General features: G+C 40.3%; 1 protein-coding gene across 11 annotated transcripts in view; it reads left to right on the plus strand.

Annotated features, from left to right (window-relative positions):
- Positions 1-25,148, plus strand: part of COL19A1 (collagen type XIX alpha 1 chain) — a 372,523-nt gene that overhangs the window by 152,315 nt on the left and 195,060 nt on the right. For all 11 annotated transcript variants that reach the window (XM_006127229.4, XM_014575574.3, XM_014575570.3 and 8 more), the window contains exon 13: positions 5,224-5,277. In XM_006127229.4, the coding sequence (XP_006127291.2) occupies positions 5,224-5,277 (54 nt within the window). The remainder of the gene's footprint in view (positions 1-5,223; positions 5,278-25,148) is intronic.

Below are 25,148 nucleotides of genomic sequence, written 5' to 3' on the forward strand. Positions count from 1 at the left end.
TTATGTCGACAGAACTCAGCGGTAGTGTAGACGCGGTATAGTTTTGTCGACCGCGTCTTTCATAGCCTGCATATTTCATAGCCTGCATATTTCGTAGCCTGCGTATTTCATAGCCTGCATATTTTAAAGAATAGATTGGATAAAATGAAGAGAATTATGGTTTTTTTATTTAATAATATTGACAAGGTAATGTTGTGAAAGAAATTTTAATTTTTGGAATTCTCTGACATGATTTTTAAATTAATTTTGTATTAATTATAGATTTTGTGTGTGATTTAAATGGGGGAAGAAAAATTGGAGGGGAGAGGGAAAGAGAAGGAAACACGTTTGCAAATTGAAGTATCTTCATAACTTGTTCAACTTAAACTCAGGCAGCCATAGCTGAGGCATCCATAACAAACAACTCCGAAGGAGCCATTATTGACATAAACTTCTTTTAACTGACTCCTTCTTAACAAATACATCTTTAAGTAATCCTTATAACTTTTCTTAACTGAGCCATCTTTAATGAATAGTTCCTAAAATGTAGCAGAAAAGTGAGAACATTTTTAACCTACTTACATTAAAATGCCAGGTTTAAATGCTTACATTACAAAAATACTGAAAACATTTTTTTTCATTTTAGGTTATATTTCCTTTCTCATACAAATTGTAAAAACAAGTCAAGCTTAATTTTTCCATCTTCAGCTATTCTTGCTTTATGTAAGCAGAAAATTCTCATGAGGATATGTGGCTCTCACCATGCTAACAAATTCAAACACTAGGTAGCTTAATTTTTACTGAACCCTTTTCTCTCTGTCTCTTTTTTAAAATATCTTTTTGGGGTGGGAATAGACTTGGAAAAAAGACCATACAAGGGATATGAGTCTTGGTCTATACTAACTGGGAAGGTAAAGTAAGATACACAATTCCAGTTACTTAAATTAGGTAGCTGGAGTCGACATATCTTAAATACCTGTCCCCATATAGCAGGAGGTTGACCAGAGCCAACACTTCTGTTGGCTCCCCTTACTTCTCGTGAGGAGTACCAGCGCTGACGGGGAAGCTTTTTGACAAGTTCTTGTAGTGGCAGAGAGCAAACTCCTGGCCCCACAGAGGTATTTCCATTGACTTCATCAGGGCCAGAGTTTCATACACGTATCTTCAACTCTCTGAAGCAACCCCACAGACTTATTGTTTGAGTATAATTGAAAGCAGAGTTCAACCCAGGAAATACACTCTCAACACATAATTCAACTGTATTTTTGGATTAGCTTTAATTAACAAATAAAGCATGCAGTACTTCCAGATCATTGTAATTTTGTTTTGCAAGTATCTCACAAATTAACTTTAATTGTCCCATCTGAAGATGTTTTGAGCAGACTAAAACAGGGGTCTTAAAATAGATTTTAACACTTTTTCTCCAAATATAAGACATATCCCATATATGTGGGTTATTTAAAACACCTACAACATGTCACTGAATGTTAAATTTTTCAAATTGGCTATATTTTAAGGTGTCACAAAGTGCATAATATATATAGTGACAAGATAACATGGTTTAATTTTCATAGGACAAAGTGATGAGAATCAGAACTCTTTTTATAGGCATTTTGCTTTGCCAAAGGAAAACATAAACAATCCAAATAATAATTTTTGTCATATGTTTGTGAATTAAAGTAATTTAATCTACAGAAAATTCAATAGAAACTCACATGAAATTCATCCAGTGTGGTGGATTTAACTAGGTTCTTCGGATGCTGAAGGAATCCTGGCCTGTCTTTTACATAGTCTTTGCATTTGTCTTATCTCAGCAACCAATGAGCATTTTGAAGTCTGACATCTTTTCAGTCATGGAAATGGTAATCTTTGTTGTACCTCTCACGTGCTGCCAGCTGCAATAATCACCACACTACTACCCCTTGCAGCCAGAACCCCTTTGAGCTGACTGCCTAAATGCAGAAGGAAGGAGCTGTATTCTCTAAGGCTCTCGTTCATGGTTTGTGATCCATCATCCAGATGGTCTGAGTTGTCTTAATTTGTGTTAGGCCATCTGATGATGCATGTTCTTTCTGCCAATGTGGAATGAAATATGGAAAGGCATACTGCATTCAAATTTGTAAAGATTTCATTTGGGTTCACCGAGCAACATCATTGTTGAAGCAACGTTGCATGTGTTCATACCATTTTCATGTAATTAAAAAATGTAAACAAAGATTCAACTATAAAAGAAAATATTTCCTGATAGTCCGTTGATTTTTAAATCTAGAAATATATTAGAAAAATCAAATTTTAAAATTCAGCTATAGTAATGGGATGTTGTTATAAATATAGTATTGTACTTATGGAAGTTCTGGCAAACTAACCATAATTTGACTGCTGGGAGTTGAAAAAAAGCAAAATCAGAATTAAATTTGTTCTTATTTAATGCAGTTTATTCTGAAGTCTTAAGATATTTTAAACAATATTAATTTGGGGGTTTGCTTTAATTTTAAATTGTCTATCAAGGAATATTATGCTCTTGAACATAAGGACAGAGAAAAAAAGAGTTTAGCTGATGTTTAAAATTCTGGTGATATATTTTAGCTAAGGATTTTTTAAATTTCTAGAATAGCCTTTCTAGAATGACATTAGGTTCCCTCTCTTTCTCTGTCTCCATCCCCAATAAATAAATAAACACAAATCTATGATAGCCTAGTTTGAACTGAAGCTTGGGGCAAATATAAAAGTATAGGGTGATACTTAGGGAAAAGCCTTCAATTGATAATATAGTTTAATGTACATATATATATATTTTAGTAACCAAATGGTGAAGAGTTAAAACAAAGAACTACCTAGAGGCCTCTGGTGTGGAAGTCCATTAAATTTATAGTCCTATTGATGGCAATTTATTGGTAGGCTTCAGTTGTTTAAGAAAGCTCATATAAACTCATTTTGCAAAAATGATCTTCTATTATTAGATGAAATGCCTTCTGTTATTGCCACTGGAGGAATAGCTTTGAATCAGGGTCATGTCACAAATGGAATTACTTGATCTCAGTTCTACAGCATTTAGCTAACAGAATTATGAAGATTATACAGACCTAATGAATAGGCTTTGCTCTGACCAATGTAGTCCCCCTGAGATGACTGAAATTCAGTGCACTGCTATTCTCTTTCTTTGGTTGACATGAAGGATTTGGTCTTTAGCACAATCTCTCCCCATGGTTTTATGGGAATTATATTATTCTTATTACTTTTGCAAAGCTCAGTCTAGCTGCATTTACTGAGCAGGTTAGCCTTGGTGGGTTTGGAAACCAATTTCCCATTAATTACGCTACTTACACAGAAATCTCTGTCATTCCTGATGGAATATGTAGTAAGGTGAATGGAGACAAGAGTTTGTAAAGAAGTACAGTTAAACCTGTGTTATCTGGCACGCTCAGGATAAGGGTGTTCCTGTTATCTAAAAAAAATCTGGTTATCTGAGGGTCCCATCAACCTAGGAAAAACCAATAGACAATAATAGTAAAACTCAAGTTTTTAATATTGGTAGTTTTGTAGTGTGAGGCAGTTGGTCTCACATTTCTATTTTGAGTTAAAGATGATTAGTACTTCTTAAATAAAAATTATTAAGCCAATCATAGTAAACCAAGCCAGGCCTGTGAGCCTGAAGATTTGACAGTATTTTGGCTAGGGGCAATGCTGGTTAACAAAGTTTTCTGGTTAACAGAGTGCCGGATAACAAACGGTATGTCTAGACTACATCCCTCTGTCGCCAGAGGGATGTAAATTAGACATACCAAAATTGCTAATGAAGCAGGGATTTAAATATCCCGCACTTCATTAGAATAAAAATGGCCGTTGCTTTTTGCCGTGGTGTCATTTTGCCGGCAAAAAGCGACAGTCTAGACGGGAATCAGTTGGCAAGGAAAGCCTTCTCCAACCAATCCCTTATGCCTCATGCAACGAGGTTTACAAGAGCAGTCAGAAAAGGCTTTCCTTGCTGACCGATCCCCATCTAGACTGCTGCTTTTTGCTGGCAAATTGCCGTGTTGGCAAAAAGTGGCGGCCATTTTTATTCTAATGAAGTGCGGGATATTTAAATCCCTGCTTCATTAGCAATTTCGGTATGTCTAATTTAAATCCCTCTGGTGACAGAGGGATGTAGTCTAGACATACCCAAAGGTTTCTCTTTTGTCTCCTAACTTTAAAATAATATTTACTTTGTAATTAGTTCATATGTGAATGTGTTAAGTAGCCTATATCCTTCTATTCTTCAAATTGCATTTCCTTTCTATTCCCCAAATAAAGATATATTTTAAAATGTACTTAAAAGAAATAGTTTTAAAATGTGAACTCTGCTGATTTTTAAGTGAATTTGAACACCCACATAGCATTGTGGATTGAAGGCAGAGAAACTCTAAAAAAACATATAGTAATTTGTAAGATACTTCTTTAATACCGTGATATAAAACATGAACTTAGAATAGTCATTCCTGAGAATCATTTCCTTTGTCAATATGTTAAATTGTAGGAGAATTTGATGTTGTTACATGGAAGTTCCAAAGTAACAGATTCAAGTCAACATGTGGCATTCATTTTCTATTGGAACTTATAGTATAAATATGTAAGATCACATGTGGTGCTAGTGATAACTGTCATGGCAAGGATATGGGGAATAATTGTAAATAGTTATTCTCCATCTGGATGTAACTTTCTACTTTTAAAATTGTTTCTTGACAAACTGTAAACAAATATTAAATTGAAATAAACCATGTGGTAGAGGGAGAAGTAAATTATTTCAGTCGTAGAGGAAACTTCTTGTAGATTTCTTAGTCAAAGTCAAACTTAGTATTAGAGCACACTGTTTCAGCTGGCATATAGAAAGAGTACTAGTTCCCAGACATTTAACAGAAGACTGTCTCATGGGGTAATTTTATGTATTTCATTTAAACATTGATCCATCTACATTTCCGTGAGTGCAACATTGCAAACATGAATACTTATATGTTGTTGAGTTCCTCTAGTAGAATACTGAGCATTAGCTCCTCAGATATTTGGCACCTTGCAAGGTCAGGATCTTAATTTGGATGAAACGCCTCTTGAAGTGTCAGAAATAGTTTTCTTATGCTGTCAGCAGTACATATATTGTATTGTAATTAGAGCACAGTAATGAATAGGATAACGTTTTTCCCTTAATGCAAGTTTCCAACTGAAAATAATTTTTGTTTAAAAATCTAACATATATGCTTCTCCTCCTAGGGTGAAAAAGGAGATAAAGGAGAATCAGGACCAGAAGGCATTCATGGAAAAGATGTAAGTTGGTGGATAAGTCTATAATTTTTATGCTTACATACAAATAACATACATTTTAAATTATATCCTTCACTAGAAAGCAGAGACAAAATTGCTGGTTTAGGGAATATGCATGCTGTGTTGAAAGTAACAGTGGATTTTCTCATTTTCTGTCTCCATTCTAAAAATGTCTTAATTAATTATTAAAGGCAGTGATTATTGTCCACGATGCCCACAAAGAGTCATCATTCCTGTTGGGTTTTAATCAGAATATTTTGAATGAAATGAAACTTAAAATGAAACAGTATAATGGAATGTATAAGTAGAAAATGTTACTTACATGAAACAATGAGTGTCTGGTAAAGCAGTAAAAATAAGTACACTACCTTATGAAAAAAGAGAGAAGGGCTTTGAAAGTCTGTAGGGCTTGGGAGCTAAATGGAGGAAAATTTCAGGAGCATAATTTGATGGGGCATTCAGAGGTAAGAGGACAGGGAGCTCCTAGGAATTACTGCTCAGGTGCCATGAAGCAAATTGGAAGAAGTTTGCAGTTGGATATGAGCTCTAAGGGTGTTTTTGTATGTGTTTGCTATTTGTTTGTTTATTTTCGATTTTGTGTGTGTGTGTGGTAAAGAGAGGTCTTTTGGAGTGAGGGAAGCGAATGCTGGATCCTTGATGTCTGAGGAGGAAAAAGGCTTGCTGGCTAGGGTCATAGGTTACTATGGGGCAAAGGAGGTTGTATTTGGAATTGTGGCGAGGAGTCCTGTGGCACCTTATAGACTAACTGAAGTGTTGGAGCATAAGCTTTCGTGGGCAAAGACCCACTTCGTCAGATGCAAGACTGGGCAGTATTTGGAATTGTGTGCAGTAATTAGTCCAGATTTTGTGCCTGGGGCTATGTCTAGACTGCAGAGTTTTTCTGGAGGTATACCATAAAAACTGTCGCATCCAGGGAATACATCCACCTTTTTGGAACAGTTTCTGAAAAAGTGGGCATATTCTTTCAGCATCCCTGTATTCCTCTTGGTGAGAAGAAGAAGGGTTGTTCTGGAAGAAGAAGGTTTTCTGAAATTTGTCCCTATGTAAATGGGCCAAATTTTGGAAAAGCCTATCTGGAAAAAAAAAGCAGAAAAAGATCTGCAGTCTAGACATAGCCAGAGGCTTCTGCCTGCATTGAACACTTCTTAGCTATCTCCCCCATTGCTGTACAAAGTATTGCATATATGCTGGAGAAGTCAGCAAGATGGTGTTAGTACCTGCTCCCATCCCCCATGTATCCCATTCAGGAGTATCATCACTTCTGTTTTTCAAGCCAGCTCTCTCTTTTGCTGGGAGTCTGAGATCTCCATGAGGAAAGAAGCTGGGCATTCCTTTCAGCTCCCTGGCCTGGGACTGCCCAAGTTTGGACTGCCCGCTGACTCCAGGACCAGCCCCTGCCAGCCCAACTGGAGCTCTCCAGTACCCACAGAATTCCCAGCTGACTCGTGCTCCTCGCCTTGCCTTCCTTCTTGACCATGGATGTAGCCAGTCCCAGATTTGGGAAGTTCAACCTGTATAACAAATTGTTATTTATTTCACCCTCTTCGGTCCTTGCTGTGACTTCCTAGATTGGGGCAAGGTAGGCTAAGTTCTGATTCTGCAAGGTATCAGTTCTGCAAAAAGAAGGGAAGCTGTAATGGGGATTGAGGGCACTTAGCACCTCACAAATGCTGTCAAGAATGTTGCAGGATCTGAACCTTAATATATATGTAGCCAAGGTTCAGTGTGCTTCAGAGTTGCCTATAGATTCTGTTGAAAACTAGAAACATTACCAGGATCAGATGTGGAAGTCATGAGAATTAATTAAACAACTTTAGCCACTTCATCAATGAGAGATTCAGCCTCTGTGATATGAAAATATGTTGACAGTGTGTGCAGTATTTGCTAATAACTTTGAATAATAAGTATAATAAAATCATTAAATACTAGAACTGTAAGGGTATGTCTACACTGCCACCCTAGTTAGAACTAGGGTGGCTAATGTAGGCATTCGAAGTTGCAAATGAAGCCCGGGATTTAAATATCCTACCAGTAGTTCCAATTAGAGAGCCTAATTCGAACTACCTACTCCATGCCGTGTGTAGCCGCGGGCACGAGTCTGCACTAACGGGGATTTAAAAATGGCAGCGCCCGGCAAGATGCAAATGAAGCCCGGGATATTTAAATCCTGGGCTTCATTTGCAACTTCGAATGCCTACATTAGCCACCCTAGTTCGAACTAGGGTGTCAGTGTAGACATACCCTAAGGGACTTTGGAATATCATCGGGTCCAGCCCCTGCCCTCATGACAGGATCAAGCACTGTCTAGATCATCACTGATAGATGTCTATCCAAACTGCTCTCAAATATCTCCATTGATGGAGATTCTACAACCTCCCTAGGCAGTTTATTCCAGTGTTTAACCACCCCGACAGGAAGTTTTTCCCAATGTCCAACCTAAAATTCCCTTTCTGCAGTTTAAGCCCATGGCTTCTTGTCCTATCATCAGAGGCCAAGGAGAAGAATTTTTCTCCCTACTCCTTGTGACACTCTTTTAGATACTTGAAAACTGCTATCATATCCCCTCTCAATCTTCTTTTCTAAACTAAACAAGCCCAATTCCTTCAGCCTTCCCTCATACCTCATGTTTTCTAGGCCTTTAATCATTTTTGTTGCTCTTCTCTGAACCTTCTCCAATTTTTCCATATCTTTCTTGAAATGTGGTGCCCAGCACCGGATATAGTACTCCAACTGAGGCCTAATCCACACAGAGTAGAGCAAAAGAATGTATCTTCTTGTATCTTGCTCTTGACACTCATGTTAATGCATCCCAGAATCATGTTTGCTTTTTTTTCAACAGTGTCACACTGCTGACTCATATTTAGCTTGTGGATCTATGACCCCTAGATCCCTTTCTGCAGTACTCCTTCCTAGGCAGTCAATTCCCATTCTGTATGTGTGAAACTGATTGTTACTTCCTAAGTGGAGTACTTTGCATTTGTCTTTATTAAATATCATCCTATTTACCACAGACCATTTCTCTAGTTTGTCCAGATCATTTTGAATTATGACCCTATCCTCCAAAGCACTTGTAACCCCTCCCAATGTGATATCATCTGCAAACTAAATAATCGTACTCTCTAGTCCATCATCTAAATCATTGATAAAGATATTCAACAGAACCAGTCCCAAAACAGACTCATGGAAAACCGCACTTGTTATGCCTTTCCAGCATGATTGTGAACCATTAACAACTACTCTCTGAGAATGGTTATCCTGCCAGTTACCCACCCATTTTATAATAGCCCCATCTAGGTTGTATTTCCCTAGTTTACTGGTAAAAATGCCATGTGAAACAGTATCAAATGCTTGAATAAAGTCTAGATATACCATGTCCACCACTTCTTCCATTTCCACAAGACTTGTTATCCTATCAATGAAAGCTATCAGATTGGTTTGACATGATTTGTCCTTTACAAATCCATGCTGGCTATTACCAATAACCTTATTATCTTTTAGGGGTTTGCAGATTAATTCTTTAATTTTATTTGCTCCATTATCTTCCCAGAAGTTAAACTGACTGGTCTGTAGTTTCCTGGGTTGTTCTGATTTCCCTTTTTATAGATGGGCACTATATTTATCTTCTTCCAAACCACTGAAATGTATCTTGACTTCCATAATTTTTCATAGATGATAGCTAAAGGCTCAGATACCTCCTCTATCTGCTGTTTGAGTATTCTAGGATGCATTTCATCAGGCCCTGGTGACTTGAAGACATCTAAGTTTTCTAAGTCATTTTTAACTTGTTCTTTTTTTATTTTAACTTCTAAACCTACCCCATTTCTACTAACATTTACTATGTTAAGCATCCCTTCACCATCAAACTTCTCTGTGAAAACCAAAACAAAGAAGTCATTAAACACCTCTGCCATTTCAAAATTTCCTGCTATTGTTTCTCTCTCTTCTATGAGCAGTGGCTCTTCCTTGGTCTTCCTCTTGCTTCTAATATATTTATAGAATGTCTTCTTGTTATCCTTTATGCCCCTAAACAAGCTAGTATTAGCTCGTTTTGTGCCTTTGCCTTTCTAATCTTGCCCCTGTATACTTGCATTATTTGCTTATATTTATTGTTTGTAATTTGACCTACTTTTCTCTTTTTATACAACTCCTTTTTAAATTTAAGACCATGTAAGATCTCCTGGCCTAAGCCAAGGTGGTCTCTTGCCATAATTTCTATCTTTTCTATGTAATGAAATAGTTTGCTCTTGGGCGCTTAATAATGTCCCTCTGAAAAACTGCCAACTGGATTCCCATGGGACCTTACCTACCAGCTCTTTGAGTTGACTAAAATCTGCCTTCCTGAAATCCATTGTCTCAAATTTGCTGTTTTCCCTTCTACCATTTCTTATAATCATGAACTCTACGATTTCATTATCATTTCACACTTCATGAGTATCCTTAATTGCATTGGAGCCTGGCATGCAGTATAGTTTTTTTGAACATGCATCCCATTTATGTAACTCTTTATTTCAACTGGCCTTTTATATGGTGTATGTTCTTTGCAGAAAAGATTTGTCTTGTATCGGGGAGCTATATTTTTACACCATATATCCAGTCTTTCTGCAGACCAGCATCTCCCACAGTTCTTGATGTCTGGGCTGCTCTTGTCTCTCTGTGACTCATTGATGAAGAACACTCCTCTCCGCACTTGCTTGCTTCCAGTTTCTCTGTCTCTTGAGCAGCATGTGGAAGCTGGCTTTTACAGCTCTCACCATCATATCTGCCTAACCGGGTGGGTGGGCGGGGAGGGCTTTTTGTCAGAATTAGGAGCAATAGTGAGCAATGCTCTTCATCTTGCCACAGGTCAATTTTGTAGCCAGCTGTTGCATACTTCAAAACCTCAGGATGAGTCTGCACTGCACCCTTTGCTCGAAATAAGCTACCCAGTTTGAGCTATGCACCAAATTTTGAAATAAACCACCTTTCCAAAATGTGCCTTTATCCTCATGGAACAAGGTTTACAAGTCTGATGGACTAGCGAGCCTGTTATTGAGCTGCAGAGGAAGGAGAGCAACCAAGACAGCCAGAATTGTGGGAGATATTGCTAGCAGAAAGGAAATTAACAATTAGAAATGTTCTGATTTTGGCTAATTATAGAAATCCTCTATTTGAAAGTGTATACTATACATTTGGCTGAAGCTACATTTAAAGATTCAAACATGTAATCTCTTGTAGCCTTCCTGTCTGTAAAGGTGAACTGTATACTTCTGTCATTCATACATATATGCTGACAGCATGGAAAAACACATCTGTGTTTCTTTCCATAGCACTGGAGACATTTCTGTGTTGGTTCTTACAAGATCTCTGTTACTACACAGGATCCTATTCCATAATCCTTTTTTGTATGGAGTAAAGTATACTGTGTATCTGGTGAACCCTGAGATAGGTTTGCACTGAGGTAGTATGAATGCATACAATATTAAATCTTTACAGTTTGAATATTTTAGTTGAATGTGCTGTCTTATAATGTGTCAAATGTGGTAGATTATTAGCAACACAGGACCTTCAGAAACTCTCTTAGAAAAATATACATTTGCAAGTCCTATTATACGTGACAATAATACACTAAGTTAGCTGGAAACATCACATGATTATTTTTAACAACACTTAAATAGGATGCTTTGGATTCAGTTATCAGCATGCTTAGAGATGCCAGTCATTAGGTTTAAACTTAAAGTGTAGTATACCCTTGTGTCTCCATTGCTATCAGTGTCTCTCAAACTCATTCCACACACAGAAATGCCACATCTAATATTTCTGAAATAAAGTAATCTGCTTACACTAGTGTAATTTGTAGTGCTGAATAAAGAGAGACTGAAAACACACAAAGGCAGTGGTATCAGCTGCTAGCAGCTGCTATCCCACTACTCTGGAGGATGATATCTACCATTTTAAACTGGGGTTCTATACTCACCACTGAAGAAATGTTAGAAGATATCATTGAACGGTTTTGAACAAAAGACTAAAATACAATATTTAAATAACATCTATTATTTTAACCAAAATCATATCTATAGAAAAGGTTTGATCTCTTCTTCAAAAAAATAATAATTGTACACAGGTAGAATCATTCTAATTATTTCAGGTATAATATCTTGGGATTAATCATGTTTTCAGGTATAAGGGAGCATATTGTAAAATCAGCTACTGCACAATGTCCTTGATTTTAAGTCATGATGCATGACAGGTAAGATCTTTTTCATCTTTGAGTAGCGTCCCTGTGGGTCCTCCACTTCACTTGTGCATCCTCCTCTCAAGACCTTGATTGGAAATTTCTAATTAGCAGTGCCCATTTGGCCCATACAGTGCACTTTATGCCTCCTGGTGGCACACACTAAGCCTATGCAGGGGTTTTGGCCAACTGCCCCCAGCTCCTTCTGTACTGCCTCATCCCAGAACTAAAGTCTAGCATGTCTCCCCTGAGTGTACTTGATATTCTCTTTATACATTTTACCTCTATGGTCCGGACTTCTATAATCCGGAGACATCCCTGGTGGCAACTGCATACCTGTGCAACCATCCCTTTGTGCCATCCAATCCTGTCAGTGTCTAAAAACCAAAGAATCCCTATTGGGGTAGGAACATGGTTCAGGGCAGATGTTTGACCCATGAGATAGGTCTCCACATCAACCTGTTGGAGCACAAAGAGAGATCAGGAACATGTGTCTCCATTTCCAATAGAATGATCAGGTTCATTACAGACAACACATTCTTCATGTTTTACATCAACAAATGGGGAGGAGCAACATCACTCTCTTTATGTGTGCTCTGAGTTATAAAGCTCTAGAACTGGTGCATATTCAACCACATTGAGATTTCAGTTGCCAAGCTTCTAGACATTGGAAACACCACCACCAATGCCCTCAACAGACTCTTCTCCAATGACTGTGCAGGAAAGGTTTCAGCCACCAGTTATTCCCAATCTTCTGTCTCAGGATGCAGCTCAAGCCCCTCATTTCCAACTTGGTGCTTCTGTGTCTCAGAACCTGGTTTCTAGATGGCCCTAGAGAACAGAAAGCTTCTGCTCTGCAGATGTACTGCAGATGTTGCACAATAGAAAGACAACAACCTTCACCGTTTAAGCTATATAGGCTTATTTTGGAAGAAGCTTTTCTGGAAGAGATCTTCCAAAAAAACTTCTTCTGAAAGAGAGTGTCCACACTGCAAAATTGCATCGAAAAAGCCAAAGGCTTTTTCGAAAGATAGCATCCACACTGAATGGACTCTATTTCGCATTTCAGCTATGATTACTATGGGCCAGTGTTTCTTAAAGTGTGTTCCGTGGCACACCGGTATGCCACGAGGCAGTTGGAGGTGTGCTGTGGAGAACAGAATTCAAAATGGACGCCCTTAAAAGGGAGAATTCAAAATGGCCTGTCTCCTGATAGAAGAGCAAACTGTTTTTCTGTGGGTTTTTTTTGCTCAACAAAAAACCCTTCGTGTTCTTCGTAAAAAAAATTATTGTTTGGTGTTCCTCAGTCTTCAAAAGTTTAAGAAACACTGCTATGGGTGGAATGGCCACCAGGGCACCTGTGCTATTTCCTCTTTCCTCTTCTTGTGAAAGAACTCCCTCTTCCCCATCCACACATGCAAAAGGGCTTCTTCCTCATAGAATGAGGATTACCATTGCTGGAAAAAACCCTCTCTTCTTTTGATTTTCTTTTGAAAGAATGCAATTTCAGTGTAGATGTAACTCAAGTTTTTTTGGAAAAATGGCCATTTTTCCGAAAAAAAACCCTCTGTAGTGTAGACATATCCTTACTTGCAGAAGGGAAAAAGAATAGACTGCTACAGTCTGCGTTGGTTCCTCTGACCCTCATCCTGAATTACTTGTGGGATCTGAAGATATCTGATTATCCAGCTTGATCAAGGAATACTTGGCTGTCATATCAGTCTTTCACCCCTCAGTCAAGGCATTCATTACCTAGTTGCCATCACATTGGTCTATAATGTAGGGAAAGTGGGGTTTGATGGCTTATCTGTCCTTTACCACATTTTTCATGATAAGGTCTCTTTATGCTCAGATCCCAGATTTCTACCCAAAGTTACTTCAAATTTTAATCTGAACTAATCTATATAGCAGTATGTTTTCTGAAACCTCACAGGTTTTAACAGAAATCTTAATATCATACCATGAATATTAGAAGGGAATTAGCCTTCTACTTAGATGGGACTAAGCAGTTTAGGCGATAACTAAATTCTTTCTAAGCTTCACAAATAAGTCTAAGGGGCCGTCATTTCTTCTGCATGACTTTCAAAATGGGTATTAGGCTGTATCTATACCTGTTAAGCGCTGGCAAACTCATTAAGCCATCTTGCAAGTGACATCTGCAGCATTTCTGAAGAATATTCCAGTTTATGAGATATGTAAAGTTGTTACATGCTCTTCATTCCATACGTTTGCACAGCATTATGCCCTGCTTCATGTCATCAGGTCCAATGATACGTTTGGTGAACGTCTTAAAGAGAACTGTCTGATAATCTGTTAGGGTATGTCTACACTACCCCGCTAGTTCGAACTAGGAGGGTAATGTAGGCATACCGCACTTGCAAATGAAGCCCGGGATTTGAATTTCCCGGGCTTCATTTGCATAAGCGGGGAGCCGTCATTTTTAAAACCCCGCTGGTTCGAACCCCGTGCAGCGCGGCTACACAGGGCACGAACTAGGTAGTTCGAACTAGGCTTCCTAGTAGCCTGTGCCCCGTGTAGCCGCGCTGCACGGGGTTCGAACCAGCGGGGTTTTAAAAATGGCGGCTCCCCGCTTATGCAAATGAAACCCGGGAAATTCAAATCCCGGGCTTCATTTGCAAGTGCGGTATGCCTACATTACCCTCCTAGTTCGAACTAGGAGGGTAGTGTAGACATACCCTTAGAGAGGAGCAGCCATAGGGACAGTATGCTAAGAAAGGAATGGTACTTACCCTGTGCAGTTACTGTGGTTCTTCAAGAATGTTTCCCTATAGGTGCTCAACTATCTGTCCTCCTTCTTCTCTCCTTCATTGCTCCTAAAGTGTATAACCGGATAGAAAAGGAAATGATAGCAATTTGCCTATGCATTCCTATGTAGCCTCAGTGTCTGCCACAAGGTGGTGAGTTGAATGGTTACAAATAGCTAGAAACCACTGCTTAAGGGCTAAAGAGGCACACCCATATAGAGAGATGTATCTTGAAGAACTTCATTTGCTGCACAGGGTAAGTAACATTTCTTTTTGATGCAATATTTCATTTCTTTTTTCTGTTCTCCTCTTGTGAGAACTTTTCATCCAGCCAGAATGACACAGGGTTGCTGCGTCTTTTCTTTAGATTGGTAGCATGAAGTGCTGAGATGTGACTCCAGATTTACTTCCCTGATTCCAGATTAATTATATTTTCCATTTTATTTCATTAGTCTTATTTACAGAAAAGTTTGGGAGGGGAACTCTAGATATATTCAGTCGCATTGCACAAATCTGTTTACTACTGAGTAAACCCGAGTTATACAACACAATATCCCAGTTTTAACAATTATTCTAAATTTATCTGCCAGCATAGATACTTACTGTGCATGCCAGTAGCACAGCTGCTACCAATGGTTTTGTCTTCCTAAAGAATTTTTTTTAATTACAGGCTAACATGGCTACCCCTCTGAGACTTTTATACATATAAATAATTTACATGTTGCCCTTTTACTTCTTCTAATGTATATGTTTCCATTACACCTGTAAGTAATTATTTACATATAACATAAACAATACAAGAAAAACTTAAAAAACAACAAATAGTCTAGTAGCACCTTAAAGACTAACAAAACATGTAGATGGTTTCATGAACAAAACCCACTTCTTCGGGTTTTGATGACCGGAGTATAAGAAGTCCATTTCCAAGAATAAATAAGGGAAGGAGGTGAGAGGGGGAGAAGGAAAAAGGAGAGAGGGGGAAGAAAAAAGAGACAGTGAGCAGATAGTTCAAATAGTTACAAGAGGCTGTTAGAACCATTAGCACCTCCATTGGTTGGTTGGTTACGTCAGTAAAAGGTGGAAGATAGTGTGTGAGCCACCCTCTATCCCAGTTCAGATCATTTGCATAAGAATTAAACTTGTGAATGAAGTTAAGTTCCAATCCTTCTCTGTATATTTGTGGAATTGGTCTGAAACAAAACGGCGACTTGGAGATCCAATAATCAGTGTCCAGGATGATTAAAGTGTTCTCCAACCAGTTTTTGTGTATTGCCTTTTTGGATATCTGATTTGTGTCCATTGTGATGGGCCCGCCGAGGCTTGCACTGAAACCGCTGGGACTCCGGCTGCTCGGCCGGAAAGGGGGCAGGGTGACGCGATGCTGGCAAATGGAGGCTGGCACCCACAAAAGTGGGGACGCTGGCAGACGGCTGTGGCGCATGGGGGCGAGACCCCGGCGCAAACCTGTGATGTTCCAGAGCAGTGGGACGCAGAAGGGGCGGTTCGATGTGCCACAGCAGCCATCAGCGGGCCTTTTGAAAAGGCCCTGAGGAGGAGACGGAGGGAGGGTGCCCGGGACAAGCGTTGCCAGGTGCCTCTCAGGGAGCGACTTACTCCATCCCAGTGGAGGAACAGCTAGTGTCCCCCAGGAACCCAGAGCAGAGACGAAGGAACGGGAGAAAGCAATGAACTGGTAGGCCCCTTGAACAAATCCGGGGAGTTCTCTACTCAGGAGGGGGATAGGAAGCGCCCAGGGCAGAGCGCTTCTGGTACCCAGGGGCTCACGTGCTTCGGGTTGAACCCCATCAGCCGTGTAGGGGTCAATTACCCTGAGCTCTTAGGGCCCCGGGCTGAGTCCCGGTGGAGAGGCGGTCCTGGGTCCCCCTAATTTTCCCCTCCGCCCCACTGCATGCTCAACCTCCTTTGACTTGACCATTTGGTACTGCAGGCCAAACGGCCTAGTGGCTAGCAACTGCCATTATACAGACCCCTGGAGAGGGTCACGATTTAGGGGCTGAAGGACCCCAGAGATCCCATGAGATACTTAAGGCGGTAGGCTCACTGGGCCCCACCCTCCAACAGGGGAAAGGGGAGCTTGCGCCCACAAACTCGCTACACCATTAATTCTTTATTCATAGAGACTGTCCAGTTTGGCCAGTATACATTGCAGTGGGGCATTGCTGGCATTTGATGGCATAGATCACATTAGTGGATATGCAGTTAAATGAGTCTCTGATCAGCATGGTCACACTCTCTGATAGCTATGTAAAGAGTCAGCTAATAATCCTGAAATATGCCCTGAGATGTATAATTACTTCTCAGTCAGGCATATTTCTGCATCTCACATGAAATAACAGATTTGCAATGTAAATACCCATTAAAGTAGAGATGGATAAATGCTAAGATCCATGTGCTATTCAGATTACTGCAATTTGAACAGGGAAGGAAACAAGGAAAGTCTAATCAATGAAATGCCAGGTTTTTCAGTCAGGCAGGACAGGAGTTTGTGTGACACTGCTGGTAGTTTTTTTGATAAATTAAATAAAATCCCTAGAATAGTAATTAAATGCACAGTGTTGTTGTATAACATCTACAATTTGGTTTAAGCACAACTAGGAAAAATTGAGTGGAAATAATGATAACTGAAATAAATTAAATAAATAAATAAATAAATAAATATTAAAGGTTGAATCTCTCTTGTCCAGCACCCTGACTGGTGCGGAATCTGAGAGTTTCCTGGACCACAGGAGGTCAATATTGTCTACGAGCATTACCAACACTTTCACTTCTTATTGGGCTTTTAGAAAGTTGTTTAGGGTAAATTAGAGCTAAATAACAGACAGAGACAGAACACTCAGAGCCAGGACTGCCGCCGGCTGTAAAACTTTATCAGACCACGGGAAACTTGTCAATACCCCATGATAAGTGAACATCTGGCTAACTAATATCATGCTGGACTAGAGATGTTAAAATATGGGTATTTAACTAATTGAGTAGTCGATAGAATTTTTATTGACTATTCTATTAGTCAGTAGTGTCAGCCGATGGTAAAGGCAGTGCGTGTGTGTGTGTTATACACCTGAGTCTTCAACTGATAGGACATGAGGTCCTGTCGCAGCGGGTGGCCTTAGGGGAGGCCGATGGGCGCCCCGAGAAGTTTTACGTCTGTGTCTTTGACCACTAGGACCGGGGTCCCTTCGCGGCGGGCAGCCATCAGGCTGACAGATGCCCCAAAGTTTGCAGGGAGAGCTTATTACACCCGTGTCTTTAGCTGCTAGGACCGAGATCCCGTCGCAGCAGGCAGCCTAGGGAAGGATGACGGATGCCCCTACAGATCTGTCCCCTGGAGGCGACACGATCCAAATGCCCAGCTCTGCCTGCGCCTGCTCCCTATGACCAGCTGGAGTTCTTGTGCTTGGTTCTGTTACAGCAACTGAAGGAGTCAGGTTAAAGCATAAACAGTTACAGGTTTATTAAACAAGCTTACACTAGCTATTGCTCTATTTTTTAACTGCTAGCAAATATAGATCTTAAAAATGGTTACAAAGAAAATAAAGATAGAAAATAGAAATAATGGTACCAAATGACAGCTTAATCTTTAAAGAACTCTAAGGCTATGTGTACACTTAAGACAAAGGACACATCCAGGTACAATTTTTCCCCCTTCTGTGCCTCTCGACTCCAGAGTATCAGGCCAGGGCCGGTCCCTCAATTCCTAGGAAAGACGAATACGAGGTGGGCGTCCCCGTGGAACCTCGGGAGGCCAATCACCTAACCCGACCAGCAGATAGATGGTAGCTTGACACTCAGAGTAAGTGTGCTGCTGGACCCATCTTTATACCCATAGGGACCCATATCTTCTTTCTTATCTAAAATGCCAAATTGTGTTGGTCCGTCTTTGTGATGCCAGTTCTTACAAGGGTGTTTCAACTTAATTTACACTTGCAAGAGAGATAACTAAATTGTGAGTACTGGACATTTTTTACTGGGCGGCAGATTCCTTCCCCCGTGGATGGCTGTGTGTTCGTATCAATAGAGGTGCTAGCCAAAGCATTTCTCACAGCCTTGAGGTCAACAATTGGCATATCTCTGTTTACAGCCATCCAGGGTCACTGTGAGCTAGCATATCCGGGTCGCCTGTCAAGACTTCAAAGACTATGCTGATTTTACTACTCTGTGTGCCCTGTATGCTTCCAGGCAAGCAAAGATGGATGTTATAGGTGGGGGTTCCTGTCTGGCTACAAATAGGCAGTCCGTCTCAGTTCCAACTCGCACTGGGTGTGGGACCAAACCATACTGCAGCTCTGCAATTTAAAAGGCACTAGGAGCCAGGCAACATGCCTCTTGGACATTATCCTGAAATAGTGCCTCTATGGAGATGTACCCTGAGAGACACAGAGAAAGATAGTCAATTGTTTATGTCCAAGCATGATACTGTGTGCCCCACTCTGTTACATCCTGGTGATATCAACCTATATGGCACCACAACTGATATTTCAATTTAGATTTCTTGAGTGTGCTGTATAATAAATTATGGATTGGTTGGCTGCAGTTGTATAACTCAGAATCAATAGTCTGCCCTGAAGACATTTTTATTCATATTGCATGCAGTAGAATAGTAGGTTGTTTGCCCTGTTTTCAGTACATTAAGGGGTTGTGCCTTTAACACAAAGATTGACTCCATTTATTCAATAACTTTAATTTAGAATGAAAGATCTACCATTCTTAAAAAGTTATTATAATCTTGTAGTATTTTTCAATCAGATGTTTGTGCAATGCAGTGTTTATCATGTTGTATTCCAGGTTTCAATAAGTGGCACATTGTGAATTGTGTGTGAAGAGACCAGGTTATGTGGTGGAGGTTCCACTGAGCTTATTTGTGGCATAATTTGTTCTCTGGAACCATAATCTGACACCACTTAGTGGTGTTTCTTTATATCTTATGAGGCATGTATGCATTGGCTGCCACCTAGCCTCTAAGAACATTATTTATATGTAGTCCTGATAGCGCTCAAAGGAGTCAAAGAGACTACTTTTTATATAGTAAGAATTCATCATGGAAAACATTTGGGAGCAAAAAAATCATTTTACTAATTTTCTTTAGGTTTCAGAATGTGACATGATTCTTTCAGGTAAATCCATATTGAATTCATAGTTCTCAGCACTATACGTCTCTTCTGTGGCCAGGTTCCTGGTTAATGTCGGGTAATAATTTCAAAGACTATGTCTAGACTGCAAGCTTCTTTCGGAAGAAGCTTTTCCAGAAGAGATCTTCCAGAAATGCTTATTTCGAAAGAGAGTGTCCACACAGCAAAAATGCAATGAGAAAGTGATGCGCTTTTTCAAAAGATATCATCCACATTCATTGGGCGCGATCTCGTATTTAAATTGTGAATAGTATGGATGGAGTGACCACCAAGGCACCTGTGTTGTTTCCTGAAGAGTTCCTCTTCAAAAGAATTCCCTCTTCTGCATCCACACATGCCTTTTTCTGAAAAAGCTTTTTCAGAAAAAGGCTTCTTCTTCGTAGAAAGAGGTTTACCGCTGTTGGAAAAACCCCTCCATTCTTTCAACTTTCTGTCCAAAGAATATAATAGCAGTGTGGACGTAAGTATAGTTTTTTCAGAAAAACTACCGTTTTTCCAGAAAAATGCTGCAGTGTAGACATACCCAAACAGTTGAAATCCATAGTGTAGGTAAGAGCAACAGAAGATCTTGCTAAGAGAAACAGGACGCTGAAAGTTTTCACAGTTCTTTTTTCTTATCTAGTAGTTAATAGTTGTCAGCAGTTGTTAAGTGTAGCACTTATTAATTAGTTCTTAGCTGTGGGGCTCACTTCGTGTCTCTGGGATGTCCGGCTAGGCATGCCCAGGCCCCAAGGCTTCAAGCTCTGTGAGAAGTGCCAGAAGCCTATGCCCTGTGGAGACTCCCATGGAGCCTGCCTCAAGTGCCTCAGTGAAGCCCACTTGTCTGAGGCTTGTAAGATCTGCAAAGTCTTCAAACCACGCACTAAATGGGAAAGGGAATCTTTCCTCAAGATTATCCTCATGGAGGCGGCCCTGCACCTTGCGCCAGCATCTGGCATCAGCAATCCAGAGTACACCAGCTTCAGGGCAGGAGGCACTTAGAAACTTGCATGCCTCTCTGGTACTGTACAGTCCTCGGCACCAGTCTTAGTCTCCAGTGCCACATAGCAAGAGGAGACCTTGCTGGGGCAGGTCTTCTTCAAGGCATGTGCCCTCTGTGCACACTAAGGTGGGTCTCGTGGAACTAGCGAGCACAGCTCCTGGACCATTGCATTCGGGTTGGCACCCCTCCAGCTTGCACTGAGCCCCTAGTCCAGTGGTGGATCTCCCAGGGCACTTCACTCAGGATGCCTTCGAGGCAGTGAGGGATCTGATTGAGTTGACCTTATCCCTGACTCAGTGCCAGGTCCACCTAAGGAGCAAGATACCAGCCAGCACCGGTCCTCAAACATGGTACATGGCGCTCCAGCCCTGGAGGAGAGAGGGCATCACTGCTCCACCACGGCACCATCATCTTTGACCCCGGTGCCAGGTGCAGTTCACCCCCAGTGACAGCACTGGCCCTGGCTTCCACCTCAACCCAGGGACCGGCGCCAGAATTGGTCCCGATGCAGGGCCCTCACACAGCACCAGCCTGGCTTCCTGGCCCCTTAGATGTAACATTGAGATGCCAAGCACTGCCTCCAGCCATGGCCCCCTCCTCTTCCTTGGCACCAGGGAAAGCCTGAATTCATGGTCTGGCACACCCTGCACCAGGAGGTTGACAACTGCCTCTGCCACTGCACTGCCCTGGTTGACATCTGAATACTCAACCAACTCAGAGGCAGAATTGGTTTGGTCTTTGCAGAGTTCCAGATCAAGGTTGCGGGACCAATCTTACTCCTGCCACCAGTCCAGGCACACCCACAACACCAGCAGCAGCAGCCCTGGCCACAGACTACCCAGTGCCGGCAGTGCAACACTCTTGGCCCCCACAGCTCCAGGACCCAGCTCAGTGGCCTTTTTGGATTCCCTGGGCCTACCACCTAAGCCAGAGTGTGGGTTCAGGCTAATAGAGTGTCACAGGATTTGGACACTATGGGTGACATCTTACAATCTGACACCCCCACCAGAGTGGCCTTACCCATCAACAAAACTGTGATGAAGATCACAAAGACCCTCTGGTAAAACCCCAGCCTCTATTCTGCAGACCGATAAAAAGGCCAAGCGGAAGTACTTTGTACCACAAAAGGGGAACAAACACTTCTTCTCCCGCCTGCCCCTGGAGTCCTTGGTTGTCCAGGCAGTAAATCAGGGAGAGGCATGATGGCCTCTCCGAGTGCCTCGCCAAAAAATAGGGATGCCCAAAACATGGGCCTCCTGGGCAGAAAGACTTATACCTCAGGAGACTTACAACTCTGCATAGTGAACCAGCAGGTCCTGCTGAGTCGCTATGCATATAATACATGGGCTGCTATGGATATGTTTGCCGACACCATCCTGAAATTTTAACTAGTTTGGATTTTCTTCAAGGAAGCATAGATAGTCCTTCTGCCCAGTCTCATTGTGTGCCAGGTGTCTACTCTGATTAACATGCTATTTGCAGGATCCTCAGCTCTCTGACAGACAATCCAAAGGTAGCCAGATTCCTTGGAGCAATGCAACTAACTAGTCATGCTGTCTATACAAATAATCAGAGATTCTTTGGATCAAAGCACACTCCACAAGTTCCTTTGCAGCCTTGTAGGTAGAATGAGCAAGTGCATCCAATACGGAAATTGTAAAGCAGCCACTTGGTGTACAGCTGATATCATTAGTAAGCACTACAAGCACTATCTTTTTCTGAGGACTCCTTTGACAGGAAAGTAGTGCAGGTGGTAATCAAGAAATAATATAGACCTTTAAATGAGCTCATAAAAAGAGAGAACTTTTTGTGTCAGACCCCCCGCCTCCCAGCCTACATCTGGTCACTATTTACTGTTTCCCAGATGTCGAAATTGTGGGAGATGCTGGACTGCAGAACAGAATATTTCTTACTGATAATTTCCTTTTGTGCTAGGAGCTTCTCCCACAATTCTGTACACCCTCAGTCACTCAGGAAGGTCAGATATTAAATGGAATCATTAACACAGGACCATTTTTCCTTGCTTTACAGTGCATAGTTATTTCATTGTCATTGAAAATCTTTGTGAATAATGTTATGCAAGTTTTACAGCTTGCAAATAATTCAACTGATGGCCAAACATGATCAGAGTGTGTGTGCCCAGACTGTGAGGACGCAAAATGCTGATCTGCCTCCATGAAGAGGCAGAAAGAGGTAAGAAGTCCAGATGTCCAGAACTGAGTGAGGCACAGAATGCAGAAAGAATTTTTTCATTGACATGTTCTGATCATGGTGGCTACTCCCTTCTCCTCATTGTTTTGGTTTATTAGATCAGAAAAACTGATATTAGGGGTGAGGAAAATAATTTTTAAAATAGTCAGAAAATGGTGTCAGTTAATACCATAATTTACCCCTTTAGCATCTAATGATTTGCCCACAGTTGACAGTTAGATCATTAATTCTTCTGGTAGTGCAACATTCTAAAATAAATGCATTTATGTAAGGAAACCAAATGGAAAGTTCAGATTCTTAGCACAACTTAGTTATGCTGTAACTTTTTCTGCAGTCAGTGGTTAAAGACTTTAAATAAACGAAGCTTTCAGTCATATATTTGATCTGTAAAAAGAGCAAGTTGAATTTCTCTCAGAAGAGAAGGACATCTAGTTGAAACCTGTATGTAGAGTTTAAAAGTGTCATGAATTCCTTAACTCCTATATGTGCATCTACACAGCACCCTAAACTCAAAATAAGATACACAATTTGCACTACACAAATTGAGTATCTTATTTCGATGTAGATTCAAAATAGGCTATTTTGAAATTTGGTGCATCTACACAGCACCAAATTTCAAAATAACATGTTTTTTTGAGATATCCCTTAACCCTCGTGGAATGAGGGTTACCGGGATGCCGAAATAGCGCACCTGTTATTTAAAAAAAATATTTTGAAATAACAGGAGGCTTATTAAGATGTGGGGTAGCTATTTCGGATTACCGCTGGTATCCTGAAGTAGCCGTGCTGTATAGATGTACCCAGAGGGTATTATTGTGCTCCCTAGAGAAATTAGATTTAGAATTTATTTATCCTTTGTCATTAGATCAGTTGGAATTTTTATAATGTCTTTGTACATCAGTGAAATACTAGAATGGACTCTGAGTCAGTGGAAATTAGTCTGTTTTCAGAATCAACCATTTTCTTAAAACAGTGCTGAAAACAGCCTTTTTAAATGTAGTAGTTAGGTTAAAATTTCCTATATTATTTCTGATGAGACCTGAGTAACCACATGAATTCTTCTGAGGAATCTGAGTCTGGCCACTGTCAGTGACAGGATACTGCATTAGATTTAACACAGGTCTAATCCAGCATGGCAATTAATTTGCTTTTATGTGATTTCAGAGTCAGCAGCAGCTAGAACTTCTGGTCAGTTTAAAAGCAGGGACTACAGAGAAGAACAAGGCTGCTACAATGCCAGCTGTTTGTTTCCTGACAGCAACTATGTCTGTAACATATTAACCTAATTAAAAATAAATCAAATTTAATTAAAACTATACAGTAGAAAAATATAAAATATTTATAGCATGAAATCATCTTAAGGATTTTTCCTACTTATTTTCTTGTCCATTAAATGTTGTGTAACCATAAAGGACAGACATGTGGCTAGCTATTGCTAGCTTGTTCAGGTATGTTGAAATAAATGCACGATTTAAAAGCCATGCTGGCCAGTTTGATTCCTTTCTTTACTCAATTTAGTCTATAAAGATGTTTTCAAGTGTGCTCATTTTAAGGTACTAACTGTAAATATAAATATTATCCAATTTCTCCTATTCCTCTCAATTTAAGATTGACCTCCATCTTCATTGTGTCCCGCAGTAGTAACTATTCTATGTACCTCTGCTAGGTACCCTCAAGGCTCAGCAGTAACAGCTGTAAACATACCAGTTAGAAAAAAGAAGCTCATATCTTGACTGTGCACAGTTTGATTTCACTGTTTTTATTCTTCCACTGTTGCCCTTCCTGACGAATAGTGCCATATTAAACAGAGTTTCATTTTGGTAGCTGAAGAATCCTGTGTCTTTTTCACTTCTCTGTCTTGTTTTGTCTGATCTGTAAATACACAGCCAAGAACTAATTCCTCTAGTGAAACCTGTTGTTGGCACCACTGATTCTCTAATGCTGTCAATTCTGATTCTGATCCATAAAATAGAAAATAACACACTCTCTACAGTTACCTGACATATCTATCAAAAGTCTTCTATTTTATATATATAAAATATTGCCTTTTATACTCTTCTAGATGATGTCTGGTGCAGTAGGTACAGATAGATGTATATATGGGCTCTAAACATGAAAATACAGAAGAAAAATTGGGAGGTGGCTTGTTTTTTGGACCTGTTTGCTTTAAAAAAAATTAAGATCAACCAGCAAAACTACTTCTGATTTAACTCTTACATATTTGGCAAGCTTAATAAAGGACAAATCAAAGCTAAATCAGGGGTATTTACAACAACCACAAATTTAATCCAAAGTGGGCACTTAAATGCTCGTATAGTTCTAAATGATGTTCCTTCCAGATGGTGAATTAATGTAATTTTAGCAGGAAGTGAAGTTGCACAAATATGCAGTATTTAGAACACTCGCTGATTTAATGTTTCTGTACCCACCAAGGCACAGATGTTGCATATCATTTTAGTGCCAGTTGTCTCTATCTTTCCAATTATTGCAAACTGAGGAATGGAGTTTTAAGGCATGGAAGACAGTGGGGAAGAATT

Source organism: Pelodiscus sinensis, chromosome 3 (assembly GCF_049634645.1).
Source record: "Pelodiscus sinensis isolate JC-2024 chromosome 3, ASM4963464v1, whole genome shotgun sequence".
NCBI classification, from domain to species: Eukaryota; Metazoa; Chordata; order Testudines; family Trionychidae; genus Pelodiscus; species Pelodiscus sinensis.